General features: G+C 47.5%; 1 protein-coding gene across 1 annotated transcript; it reads left to right on the top strand.

Moving 5' to 3' along the window:
* The first annotated feature begins 1,734 nt into the window (after window positions 1–1,734).
* LOC140367906 (uncharacterized) lies at window positions 1,735–4,949 on the top strand. The gene has a single exon (XM_072454683.1). The coding sequence runs from the start codon at window positions 1,748–1,750 to the stop codon at window positions 3,770–3,772; it is 2,025 nt and encodes a 674-aa protein (XP_072310784.1). The 5' UTR covers window positions 1,735–1,747; the 3' UTR covers window positions 3,773–4,949.
* The last annotated feature ends 8,857 nt before the right edge of the window (window positions 4,950–13,806 follow it).

The following is a 13,806-nucleotide window of genomic DNA, read 5'->3' as shown; positions in this document are numbered from 1 at the left end:
TAATTGGTGAAGTGAAATGTTGCTGTTTTGGGGACAAACTTATATGAAATTAAGAATAAAATGTGTTTTTTTTTTTAAGGCAGAAACTAAATTTTTTATGTGTGTTTAAGAGGACGGTCCTCTGCGCTGGAGGAGAGATTCAGAACCTTGGAACTTGTGGTGTTGGAACCTACAACTAAGTTAAATTTGATGCTGGTGTTATTCCCACGATAAAAGAAGACAATGGACCACGAGAGCTATAAAAGTTTTATTGATGATTTTACTGAGATGGTTCAGAGTGGCCCCACCCACAGCGCAGAGTGGCCCCACCCACAGCGCAGAGTGGCCCCACCCACAGCGCAGAGTGGCCCCACCCACAGCGCAGAGAGGCCCCACCCACAGCAGAGGGCACATTCTAGATCTTATAATTACAAAGGGGGTTAATATTTCAAATGTCAATGTGGTCGATGCTGCTCTGTCTGATCATGTCTGTCTTCTTTGACATGTCTGTATTTACTAAACCAACGGCTGGTCCTGCAGCTGTTCAGGGGCTGGTCCTGCAGCTGTTCAGGGGCTGGTCCTGCAGCTGTTCAGGGGCTGGTCCTGCAGCTGTTCAAAGGACACACATAAATGATGGGCCATAGTTTAATACACATCACCATGTAAGATCTGGCCTGATAATAGTCTGGCCTTAAGGAATGTGTTTTTTCTGCACAGGATTCTGGGGCCCCTTGTTTTACGAGCAGAAGGTTTAGACGGGAAGAAGAGATGTTGAAGGAGACCCTAGATGGGTACTTTTCCTGTACCTCTGCTTGCCTCATAGGAGAACCGTTTCCGTGAGCTAATTTCTGTCAAAGATCAATGGTTTATGGCTCTTTGTTCTGGTGCAGTATAAATATGAGGTGAAAAGCTTAAAGCGGGGCTCTCTCCATTCCGGCTGCGAGGAGTCCAGACGATATGTCGGCTGTCTGTACATGGATGCTTGTATGGAAGAAACATTCTCTAACAGAGTGAGCTTCCTTTTTTCCCACTCGACGCGCCTCAAGAATCACCTCAGGCACCACAATGGCACAGGTGCACTGTTTATGGAAATGATCAACTTTGAAAATGTCTCATGTTCTTAATGTAAATGATTTGTTGAACTCTGTTACATCTAGTGTTTTGAGTGTTCTGGACACCATTGCTCCTATAGAGGCTAAAATGGTTAAAAATAAGCAGAAGGCTCCATGGAGAAATGATGATTGGGTCAGGGCACAGAAAAGGGAGTGTCACCGGGCCCAACGGAAATGGTGCAAGTCAAAGCTCCAGGTTCAAAATGAGTTTAACAAAAAAGTTGAAAATGTACAACCTCATTTTATGTAGAACTAGGGAAAGATATTTTTCTGAAATAATTGGAAGCTGCAGTAACAACTCACGTGTCCTGTTTGCCACAGTAACAGATGAACAAACCCCATGTTTTTGCCAAATCCTTTGCCAAAATGTTGAATGTAAACATGTTTAAATGACAGAGCTCTGGGTCAGACTGGTTTGATACTGTCGGTCTTCACCCAAAGCCAGAGCCTGTTACACTGTCCACATTCTTATAGAAACAGTAAAGTCCTGTTCATTTCATAACTCACTGAAGCTTGTGAAAATATTCTTATTTTTCTGTAACACCCCTCTCAACAGTGATAAGGAACTGAGAAAAGTATAAGTTCTTTATTTAACACTATTATTACTTTGTGTTCTTTTTCTGTGTTCATGGCAGATCTAAAAGTCCATCAGAAGAATGGGGTTAACCTGTGACCAGTGTGGAAAGACATGGAGGTCTGCTTCTGCTCTCAAGACACACTACAGAACTCACACAGGAGAAAAGCCATACGAGTGTGACCAGTGTGGAAACAGTTTTTCTACAGCAAGTCATCTCAAAATACACACCAGAATCCACACTGGAGAAAAACCTTACAGCTGTAATGTTTGTGAGAAGGCATTTTCCCAGTCAAGCCCCTTAATAACACACATGAGAATCCACACTGGAGAGAAACCATATGAGTGTGACCAGTGTGGACACTGTTTTTCTACAGCAGGTGCTCTCAAGACCCACTCACGAATCCACACTGGAGAGAAACCTTGTAAGTGTGACCAGTGTGAGAAGGCTTTTAGAACATCAAATGTCCTCTTGATTCACTACAGAACCCACACAGGAGAAAAGCCATATGAGTGTGACCAGTGTGGAAAGAGTTTTTCTAAAGCAGATCATCTCAAAAGACACACCAGAATCCACACTGGAGAAAAACCCTACAGCTGTGATGTTTGTGAGAAGGCATTTTCCCAGTCAAGCCCCTTAATATCACACATGAGAATCCATACTGGAGAGAAACCTTACCGGTGTGAAGTTTGTGAGAAGGCATTTTCAGACTCGAGATGCTTAATATCACACATGAGAATCCACACTGGAGATAAATCTTACAGCTGTGAAGTTTGTGAGAAGGCATTTTCAGACTCGAGATGCTTAATAAAACACATGAGAATCCACACTGGAGATAAATCTTACAGCTGTGAAGTTTGTGAGAAGGCATTTTCAGACTCGAGATGCTTAATAAAACACATGAGAATCCACACTGGAGAGAAACCTTACAGCTGTGATGTTTGTGAGAAGGCATTTACAGAGTTAAGCGACTTAATAAAACACATGAGAATCCACACTGGAGAGAAACCTTACAGGTGTGAAGTTTGTGAGAAGACATTTTCCCAGTCAAGCCACTTAATAAATCACATGAGAATCCACACTGGAGAGAAACCTTACAGGTGTGAAGTTTGTGAGAAGACATTTTCCCAGTCAAGCCACTTAATAAATCACATGAGAATCCACACTGGAGAGAAACCTTACTGGTGTGAAGTTTGTGAGAAGACATTTTCCCAGTCAAGCCACTTAATAAATCACATGAGAATCCACACAGGAGAGAAACCATACAAGTGTGACCAGTGTGGAAACATTTTTTCTGATGCAGGTGTTCTCAAGATCCACTCCAGAATCCACACTGGAGAGAAACCTTACAGCTGTGATGTTTGTGAGAAGGTGTTTTCAAACTCAAGCAACTTAATATCACACATGAGAATCCACACTGGAGAGAAACCTTTTAAGTGTGACCAGTGTGAAAAGGCTTTCAGAACGTCAACTGACCTCTCCAAACATTACCGAACCCATACAGGAGAGAAACCATACGAGTGTGACCAGTGTGGAAACAGTTTTTCTAAAGCAAGTGCTCTCAAGACCCACTCCAGAATCCACACTGGAGAGAAACCGTACAGCTGTGATGTTTGTGAGAAGGCATTTTCAGACTCAAGCAGCTTAGTAAAACACATGAGAATCCACACTGGAGAGAAACCTTACAGCTGTGATGTTTGTGAGAAGGCATTTTCAGACTCAAGCAGCTTAATAAAACACAGGAGAATCCACTCTGGAGAGAAACCTTACAGGTGTGATGTTTGTGAGAAGGCATTTTCAGAATCAAGCAGCTTAATAAGACACATGAGAATCCACTCTGGAGAGAAACCTTACAGGTGTGATGTTTGTGAGAAGGCATTTTCCCGGTCATGCCACTTAATATCACACATGAGAATCCACACTGGAGAGAAACCTTACAGCTGTAATGTTTGTGAGAAGGCTTTTTCAGACTCAAGCAGCTTAATAAGACACATGAGAATCCACACTGGAGAGAAACCTTACAGCTGTGATGTTTGTGAGAAGGTATTTTCAGTCTCAAGCAGCTTAATAAAACACATGAGAGTTCACACTGTTGAAAAGCCTTAGTTTTATCAGATTCATGTGTTTTCATATCAAACTTCTGCTAATGTTCATGTTTTATGATAAATGAGCTCGTCATCTGGACACTGTTTTTTAGACAAACAAGACGTTTCGACTCATCCAAGAGTCATTCTCAATCTGAGGATCTAGTTTGAGAATGCAGATATTATTCTACTCTGAGTAGGCCCCGCCCACCAGGCAGAACCTACTGATGAAGGGTGTTTACAGTTTCACTTGAGATTACTCTCCTTTGTATCCTAACTGTAAAGGGCTATCAAACCCTTTTGTTAGCTGACTTTAGCTCCCTCATCACTGAGTACCTGATTAGCTTCTCCCGCCCCGTGGCTTAAAGACACTATTGTATACGACAGGTATGTTGAACCTTAAGCTTCCATTTCTGTTCAAAGAGTGATTCTCTTTCTGAACAAAATGTCCTCTGTAGGACATGTGTCCAAAGAGACTTTTAAAAGACATGACCTTTTCATCGTTCAAGACACTGTTGTAGAAAGCAAAGCAAAATGTTGGATGGGTGGAAGAATGTTCCCCATCCCCCATGGAGCAACAACACTGTCTTCACCACACACCCCTCCCCCCCTTTGGGTCAACACCTCTGATAAAGAACACAGAGGACACCAAAAGGACCTGACCCCTGTGGAGAAGTGGAATCGTCCACTGTAACAAATCCTCTTGTTCTGCTGGATGGAAACTTTCTCAGGATGAAGTCCTTAATGACTGTATTTCACATTTAAAGTGATTTATATAAATGATGTAAATAGAGTGATTATTTTACCATTTATTATTAGTATTATTTTGTCTTACGCTAGCTGTTTTTATTTTATCTCTCTTTTCCCCTTCATTCCTTATTACGAAATGAGGGGTTCTGTTTATAGGAGTTTTTGTTTCTAAGAGTTCTTCTATTAAGAGTGTTTTTTAAAAGTAATCCGTCCTTTTCCTCTGTGTCTGTATTTCCCCATGTGTGGACAATAAAGGAATATCTTATCTTAAGGTTTACTGTGTGATCTAAACTTGTCACTAAATCATGCTTTAGTTTAGTTTGCCTTAAGAACTGTGTTTGAACTGTGTTTATGTCATATTTAAAGGCGCAATGGACGATTTTTCGGCGATTTGAGAACGCAGGCGGAAGTGCACATGCCACTCCCCCGTGCTCATGCCCCTCCCCCGTGCACATGCCACTCCCCCGTGCACATGCCCCTCCCCCGTGCGGACCGATACAACACACACGTGCGTTTGTTTAGTAGCGCAATGGAGCGCATCGCATCTCTCGTCTCCCGTAGATTTCCGTCTACTTCTGCATCAGCTCGAACTGTCTTTCTCCGTCTTCATTTTGCCCCGTACACTGAGGGAACTATATTATGATAGATCAATGCGCTTAGACACATGGAAATATGGGACGATCCGCACGCGGTTGCAGGTGAGCGGGAGGTGCGTTTTATGATTGATACATGGCAGGACTAATCGGCAGTCCACGCCACGAGGAAATAAGACTCAGATTTGGGCCAAAAAAATCGTCCATTCAACCTTTAATGTACTTCCTCATGACCTGCTCATGATGTGTGTTCATTCTCATTGTTGCAGTTTGTTGTTATGGTTACATGTCATTTTGATGCTTTAACTTATATTTGTCCTAATTAGAAATGTCTTTGACTGAGAGTACGCCCACTCTAGGCCACACCCCATTCACCCCAAACTAATCCAAAATAGTTGTAATTAATGATGAGGATCGAGTTTGGCAAATCAATTTCTTGTAATATCCACTGTACATGTCTTAAGAAAAAATACTTTGATAACTTTGAGGCTTTGTCAATCGTTCACTCACCGATGCAAGTTCCTAGTCTGTGATTTTTGTTCACTGACAAAGGCAATAAAAGGTTTTGTGATTCTGTTTTCACACATGTAAATGGATTTTCAGGTTTGACTGAGCGTCCACGTCATCAGGAGTTAAGTTAGTCACATCTTCTTTGATATTAAAATGAAGTTCATGTACAAGCTCCTCCAAATTCCCAACAAGATGTGACAACTGCAATAAGAGATGCACTTGAATACTTTATAAACTAAGAGCTTTAATGTATTCACTTTCACATGTTCACCTCTCCTTCAACCGACACCTTAACGTGGTGGAGGGGTTTGAATGATCCCAGGAGCTATGTTGTCGGGGGCTTCAAGCCCCTGGTCGGGTCTCCCAAGGCAAACAGGTCCTAGGTGACGGGTCTGACAAAGATCGGTTCAGAAGCCTCTTATGATGACTACAAGAACAAGGCAGTTTACGTCGCCCGGAACGGCGTCACCGGGGCCCCATCCTGGAGCCAGGCCTGGGATGGGTGCTCCATGGCGAGCGCCTGGTGGCCGGGTCCTACCCCACGGGGCCCGGCCGGGCACAGCCCGAAAGAGCGACGTGGGGCCGCCCTCCTGTGGGCCCACCACCCACAGGAGGATCCATAAGGGGCCGGTGCAGAGACTAACTCTGGGGACATGGAATGTCCCCTCGCTGGGGGGGAAAGAGTCTGAGCTTGTGCGGGAGGTTGAGCGATACCGACTAGATATAGTGGGCCTCACCTCCACGCACAGTTTGGGCTCTGGAACCCATCTCCTCGAGAGGGGCTGGACGCTCCACTTCTCTGGTGTTGCCCACGGGGGGGGCGGGGCTGGTGTGGGCTTGCTTATAGCCCCTCAGCTCAGCCGCCACGTGTTGGAGTTCACCCCAGTGACCTGTCCCCCACCCGAAGTTGGGGGACAGGTCTCTCACTGTTGTGGCGGCCTACGGGCCGAACGGCAGTGCAGAGTACCCGGCCTTCTTGGAGTCCTTGGGAAGGGTACTGGACAGTGCACCGACCGGGGACTCCGTTGTTCTATTGGGGGACTTGAACGCCCACGTGGGCAATGACAATGACACCTGGAGAGGGGTGATCGGGAAGAACGACTTCCCCGATCTGAACGACTTCCCGATCTGAACCCGAGCGGTGTTCAGTTTTTGGACTTCTGTGCCACGGATTGTCCATAACGAACACCATGTTCAAGCACAAGGGTGATGGACACCCTTGTGCTTGAACATGGTGTTCGTGCACATGGCACCAGGACACCCTAGGCCGGGGGTCAATGATCGACTTTGTTGTCGTGTCATCAGACCTCTGGTCGCGTGTTTTGGACACTCGGGTGAAGAGAGGGGCAGAGCTGTCAACCGATCACCACCTGGTGGTGAGTTGGATCCGCTGGCGGAGGAGGAAGCCGGACAGACTTGGCAGACCCAAACGCATTGTGAGGGTCTGTTGGGAACGTCTAGTTGGAGCGCTTTGTCAGTAGGGTATTCAACTCGCACCTCCGGGAGAGCTTCTCCCATGTCCCGGGGGAGGTCGGGGACATTGAGTCCGAGTGGACCATGTTCTCCGCCTCCATTGTTAATGCGGCTGCTCGGAGTTGTGGTCGCAAGGTCTCCGGTGCCTGTTGTGGCGGCAACCCCCGAACCCGGTGGTGGACACCGGAAGTAAGGGATGCCGTCAGACTGAAGAAGGAGGCCTATCAGGCCACTCTGGCTTGTAGGTCTCCTGAGGTCATTGACAGGTATTGGCAGGCCAAGCGAGCCACGGCTCGTGTTGTCGCAGAGGCAAAAACCCGGGCCTGGGAGGAGTTCGGGGAGGCCATGGAGGAGGACTATCGGTCGGCACCCAAGAAATTCTGGCAAACCGCCCGTCCCTCAGGAGGGGGAAGCAGTGTCTCACCAACACCGTTTACGGTGCAGGTGGAGGCCTGCTGACCTAGACTGGGGATGTCGTCGGACGGTGGAAGGAATACTTTGAGGATCTCCTTAATACCTCAGTCACGTCTTCCGAAGAGGAAGTAGAGACCGGGAACTCGGAGGCTGGCTCATCCATCACCCAAGCTGAAGTCACTGAGGTTGTTCGCAAACTCCTCGGTGGCAGGGCTCCGGGGGTGGATGAGATCCGCCCTGAGTACCTAAAGTATCTGGATGTTGTAGGACTGTCTTGGCTGACACGTCCCTGCAACATCGCGTGGCGGTCGGGGACCGTGCCTCTGGACTGGCAGACCGGGGTGGTGGTCCCTCTGTTCAAGAAGGGGTGTGTTCCAACTACAGAGGGATCACACTCCTCAGCCTCCCCGGTAAGGTCTATTCCAAGGTAATGGAGAGGAGAATCCGAGCGATAATTGAACCTCGGATTCAGGAGGAGCAGAGTGGTTTTTGTCCCGGTCGTGGAACACTGGACCAGTTCTATACCCTCCATCGGGTGCTCGAGGGTTCATGGGAGTTTGCCCAACCAGTCCACATGTGCTTTGTGGATCTGGAGAAGGCTTTCGACCGTGTCCCTCGGGGTGTCCTTTGGGGGGTGCTCCGGGAGTACGGGGTCCGGGGCCCTTTGCTCAGGGCTGTCCGGTCCCTGTATGACCGGAGCAGGAGCTGTGTTCATTGCCGGCAGTAAGTCAGACCTGCTCCCAGTGCATGTTGGATGTCCGCCAGGGCTGCCTTTGTCACTGGTTCTGTTCATAGTTTTTTATGGACAGAATTTCTAGGCGCAGTCAGGGGTCGGAGGGTGTCCATTTTGGGGACCACAGGATTCCATCTCTGCTGTTTGCAGACGATGTTGTCCTGATGGCTCCATCAAACCCGGACCTGCAACATGCACTGGGACGGTTTGCAGCCGAGTGTGAAGCGGCTGGGATGAGAATCAGCACCTCCAAATCCGAGGCCATTGTTCTCGACCGGAAAAAGGTGCCTTGCCCTCTCCAGGTGGGTGGGGAGTCCTTGCCCCAAGTGGAGGAGTTCAAGTATCTCGGGGTCTTGTTCACGAGTGAGGGAAGGATGGAGCGTGAGATTGACGGGCGGATCGGTGCAGCGGCTGCAGTGATGCAGTCGCTGCATCGGACCGTTGTGGTGAAGAGGGAGCTGAGCCGAAAGGCAAAGCTCTCTATTTACCGGTCACTCTACGTTCCTACCCTCACCCATGGTCATGAGCTTTGGGTAGTGACCGAAAGAACAAAGAACAAGATCGAGGATACAAGCGGTCGAAATGAGTTTCCTCCGCCGGGTGGCTGGGCGCTCCCTTAGAGATAAGGTGAGGAGCTCGGCCACACGGGGGGAGCTCGGAGTAAAGCCGCTGCTCCTCCACGTCGAGAGGAGCCAGCTGAGGTGGCTCGGGCATCTGTTCTGGAGCCTCCTGGGCGCCTCCCTGGGGAGGTGTTTCAGGCATGTCCCACCGGGAAGAGGCCCCGGGGAAGACCCAGGACACGCTGGAGAGACTATGTCTCTCGGCTGGCCTGGGAACGCCTCGGGATCCCCCCGGAGGAGTTGGAGAAAGTGTCTGGGAAGTCTGGGAGTCCCTGCTCAGACTGCTGCCCCCGTGACCCGGCCCCGGATAAAGTGGCAGAAGATGGATGGATGGATGTTCATTTCTGTATGACTTTAGTGGGAGGCATATATATACTTCAAACAAAACATCACCCCTGTGGACAGCTGCTGATTTATTCAGTCTACTTTATTTATTCAATGTTGTCCACGTGTGATAAAAGGAGCTCTCAAGCTGCTAGATATGTTGTACTTCAAAAGAAAGTGTCACCCACTTATTTCCAGTTCAATCAATCATTCTGGAAAGAAGTCAGTTTGTTCTCCAAACCCACAAATAAACAAATATCCTCAACCTAATCTACATATTAATACTACATCTATATATTTCAGTGACTTTTAAAAAATCTTGTCAAAGCAACAAATGCTCAAACTAGTGTCACTCAGACCATCCTCCAGCACCAGCTTTACTCTGATTTGTATTTAACAAAGAAAATCTAGGTCTAATTTAAAATGTCTTTTTCCTCTTTGCAGAGATTGTTTCTACTTCTAATCACAATGAATCAGAAATGAAAATACAAAATGACAGAGGGTCAGCTTCAGTCCAGACACTGGTTTGTGCTCCAAAGGGTCAGAAACTCCTTCAGTTTAGTCACGTGTTTTAGGAAAAATAGGCCCCAAGCACAAGGTGTTTAAATGGGTCAATTAAAGGCTCCTGTTCTGCCTAGTGACGGTTTCTGATTGGTCGCAATTAATAGTTAGCCCCACCTCGTGTTAAGCTATCAATTTGGCTCGCGTTGCGACCGGCGGCCCACATCACCACATGGGGCGTTTTCAAAAGGGTTCAAGGTAAAGTCTGACCTTTGGCATGAAGCTGGAGGTTTAGATTTACTTATGTTTCATTTTCCAGAAAACTATTTTGACAGAGGTCAGTGTCAGTGGTCAAGGCTTTCCAGCCACGTGTTTAAAGAAAAAAACAACCAAAACAAAGAGAAATGGTGAATTATTAAATCTTCCAATAATTACAAAAAACAACAATAGGAGACATGAAAATTACCATGTACAAATGTCAATAAATCAAGATCATAGTCATAAGTAGTCAAAGGAAGAAAAAGTCACTTCAAGGCCTGCAACGTCCTTATGCAGCCTCAGATCCATCAGCAAACAGACCTTAGAAAGAGGTCCAGGTAACTAGTCTTCATTATAATCCTGACTTGGAGAACGAATCCTTTCTGATCAGGAAATGTCTCCAAAACTTTTCCCATTAGCCAGGAATGTCTTGGCGCAGTTCTGTCCATAACAATCACAATATCCCCGGGGATAAGATTCATTTCCACTTTAGACCAGCGCTGGCGTTCCTGTAACAGAGGCAAGTATTCCTTGATCCACCGTTTCCAGAACAAGTCTGACATGTATTGAACTTGTCTCCATCTTCTCGTAGCATACAGGTTGGCAGGCTGGAACTCCCCTTGAGCTAAAGAAGGCAAGTTCTTCATAAACAGGTGGTTGGTTCTCCTCCTATAATCAGACTCCTGAATTCCTCAGGGAACCTTCTCTCCTGACTGAATGTTATGACTGCGGGTGCCGCTTCATTCAAGTCCTCCACAGTGAGACTGCTTGATGCAAATGTTCTTTTGAATCGCTTCATCTCATCTTCCACTTCATTGCATTGAGCGTAACTTGCTCCGAGCTCCTTTCTCTTCTTAGAGCAGGACAACAGCCTCCTCTTGCACCTCTGCCACGCCACAGATTTCTTTAGACAGACCCTTTTCAAATAGTTCAGCCTCTGTTCAACAGCTCTTTTAGTGTTAAGCATGCTGATGTTCAGCTCCTTCAGTGGCAGCCGGACCTTATAGTGACCATCTAAATGTTTAGCAGATGATGTCACCATTTCGAGGATTTTTTGTTATCCTCTCTGGACAATCCTGGCTCTTCGTCCATGGATGACTCAGGAAAGTCTTACTTAAACTGCTGTTGCCACATTTCTTCTAAGTTCACGATGGACACACCCTGTTCACTGTCACTGACTCACAATCAATGGCCTGCCCACTGTTCCCTGTCAGCGGCCCATTCACAGTCCAGCCCAGCACAGTCCTTATGGCGGAGGGTCCATCGTTGATGCTGTGGATAACCTCTTGTGGCTCCATAGCTTTAGGAACATTAATGCCAATCAACGAGATCAATCCCTGCATCGATTTGAGGTAAGGCAAGATGTCTCAGGTGTGGCCATTTTCTTAGATCCTTCTTTGTAGGAATGTTGCTCTGATACACTGGCAGTGACTCCTGTGAATAGACACTTGGTAAATCAATGAAGTTCCATCCATCCATTCATTTTCTACCGCTTTATCCGGGGCCGGGTCGCGGGGGCAGCTGTGTAACCAGGGACTCCCAGACATCCTTCTCCCCAGACACTTCCTCCAACTCCTCCGGGGGGATCCCGAGGCGTTCCCAGGCCAGCCTAGAGACATAGTCCCTCCAGCGTGTCCTGGGTCTTCCCCGGGGCCTCTTCCCGGTGGGACATGCCTGAAACACCTCAGAAGGCATCCGGAACAGATGCCCGAGCCACCTCAGCTGGCTCCTCTCGACGTGGAGGAGCAGTGGCTCTACTCCGAGCTCCCCCCGTGTGGCCGAGCTCCTCACCTCATCTCTAATTTCGACCGCTTGTATCCGCGATCTTGTCCTTTCGGTCATTACCCAAAGCTCATCACCATAGGTAAGCGTAGGAACGACTGCTGCAGCGACTGCCTCACTGCAGCTGCTGCACTGATCCGCCTGTCGATCTCACGCTCCATCCTTCCCTCACTCGTGAACAAGACCCCGAGATACTTGAACTCCTCCACTTGGGGCAAGGACTCCCCACCCACCTGGAGAGGGCAAGCCACCTTTTTCCGGTCGAGAACTATGACCTCGGATTTGAAGGTGCTGATTCTCATCCCAGCCGCTTCAAACTCGGCTGCAAACCGTCCCAGTGCATGTTGCAGGTCCGGGTTTGATGGAGCCATCAGGACAACATCGTCTGCAAACAGCAGAGATGGAATCCTGTGGTCCCCAAACCGGACACCCTCAGACCCCTGACTGCGCCTAGAAATTCTGTCCATAAAAACTATGAACAGAACCGATGACAAAGGGCAGCCCTGGCGGAGTCAATGAAGTTATCACTGTCAAATGCAGCAACCTCCAACTCTGGCACAATAAAGCTGCTCACAACCTTTTCCTGGCCCATGGTTCTGAGAAGAATGCTGCTCCTCCTTCCTGTCAGGTGCAGCCGGTGCATCAAGTCTTCTGTACAGAACTCTGCTGTGCTTCCTTGATCCAGGAAGGCGTAGGTGTAGATGGTTTTATTACCTCGTTTGGCCTTAACCTGGACTGGCACAATAGGCAGCTTACAGTGCTGTTCTCCAGCCCCTGTAAGACCACTTGAAACCAGGGCATTGTCCACAGACCCAGAGATGTTCTGCTGGGTCCGGTCAGTACTCATGTTGTCCCTGTGCAATACAGTTGGATGCTTCCGGACACATTTTAAGCAGGAGATCCTCTTCCGGCATTCCTTCCTGATGTGTCCTTTACACATACAACTGGAACAGAAGCCATTCTCCTTTAAGAAGCTCATCTTCTCTTTGTGTGGCAGCATTTCCAACTGTGTACACTCCTCCAATGTGTGTCTTCCTTCACAACAGCGGCATATTTATGTTGACCGGATTTCTCTAACTGATGTTTTTTCTCAATAGGTTCTACAGTTGTGACAAAGCTGGTCCCTTTATTTCCAGAGCGGGGCCGTGAGTGTTTATTGTGGCCTTTATTCATGGTGAATGTGTCTTGTATGTTGCCCAACACTGGGTCAGTGAGTATCTCCACCTGCTTTTCCACAAATGTTGTTATGTCAGTAAACTTTGCTCTCCTGTTCTGCTTCTCCTGTAGGTCGCAGGCACAACTTCTCCACCGCTCCCTCATCTTGTATGGCCTTTTTTATGATTTCAAGCATGCTGGAGGGGGTATCCAGGTCGTGTAGATACTGAACATCCTCTATTACATTACAACAGCCGGGGACAAAAAGACCATGTTCCTGCAATGCTGAGACGTCCTCAGTTTTAATTTGGGGCCAGGACAAGGCTCTTTCCATAGAAGCAGATTCCACTTTCTGCTCATTCCCATAATGTTCCTTTAGTAAAGTCTTTGCTCTTGTGAAGCCTCTTTCTGGGTCAAGATGTTGGCGACTTCTCACCAGCTCCTTTGCATGTCCCTTTGTGTATTGTTCAAGAAAGTATCATCTATCACAGTTGTCATTTGTGTTACATTCAACAGCATTTTCAACCGCTCCTACAAAGGTGTAATATTTCAGTGGATTACCATGGAACACTGGGATTTCTCTTTTGGGGAGAGCAGACGAGCATTGTTGTTGTACGAGAAGTGATGTCATTTCATTTGCTTTTCCAACATTTTGACTAAATGTATTGCCAGTGTCATTGTGTTGTTCATCTTCATGTGCGATACTGTCGTGCACAATACTGTCGTGTGCGATACCGTCGTGTGCGATACCGTCGTGTGCGATACCGCCGTGTGCGATACCGTCGTGTGCGATACCGTCGTGTGCGATACCGTCGTGTGCGATACCGCCGTGTGCGATACCGCCGTGTGCAATACCGTGACATAATGTTGATCTTCCTGGTGCAATATATGAGTTTTATCAGAGTTTTTCTACAAGAGTGTTTTTTATAAGCTTTTCTGCTTC

This window comes from Eucyclogobius newberryi, unplaced genomic scaffold, assembly GCF_026437365.1.
Source record: "Eucyclogobius newberryi isolate DKJ021-1_F unplaced genomic scaffold, fEucNew1.0.hap1 SCAF_2, whole genome shotgun sequence".
NCBI classification, from domain to species: Eukaryota; Metazoa; Chordata; class Actinopteri; order Gobiiformes; family Gobiidae; genus Eucyclogobius; species Eucyclogobius newberryi.
The sequence above is the reverse complement of the archived record's forward strand: the minus strand, read 5'-3'. Positions and strand labels throughout refer to the sequence as shown.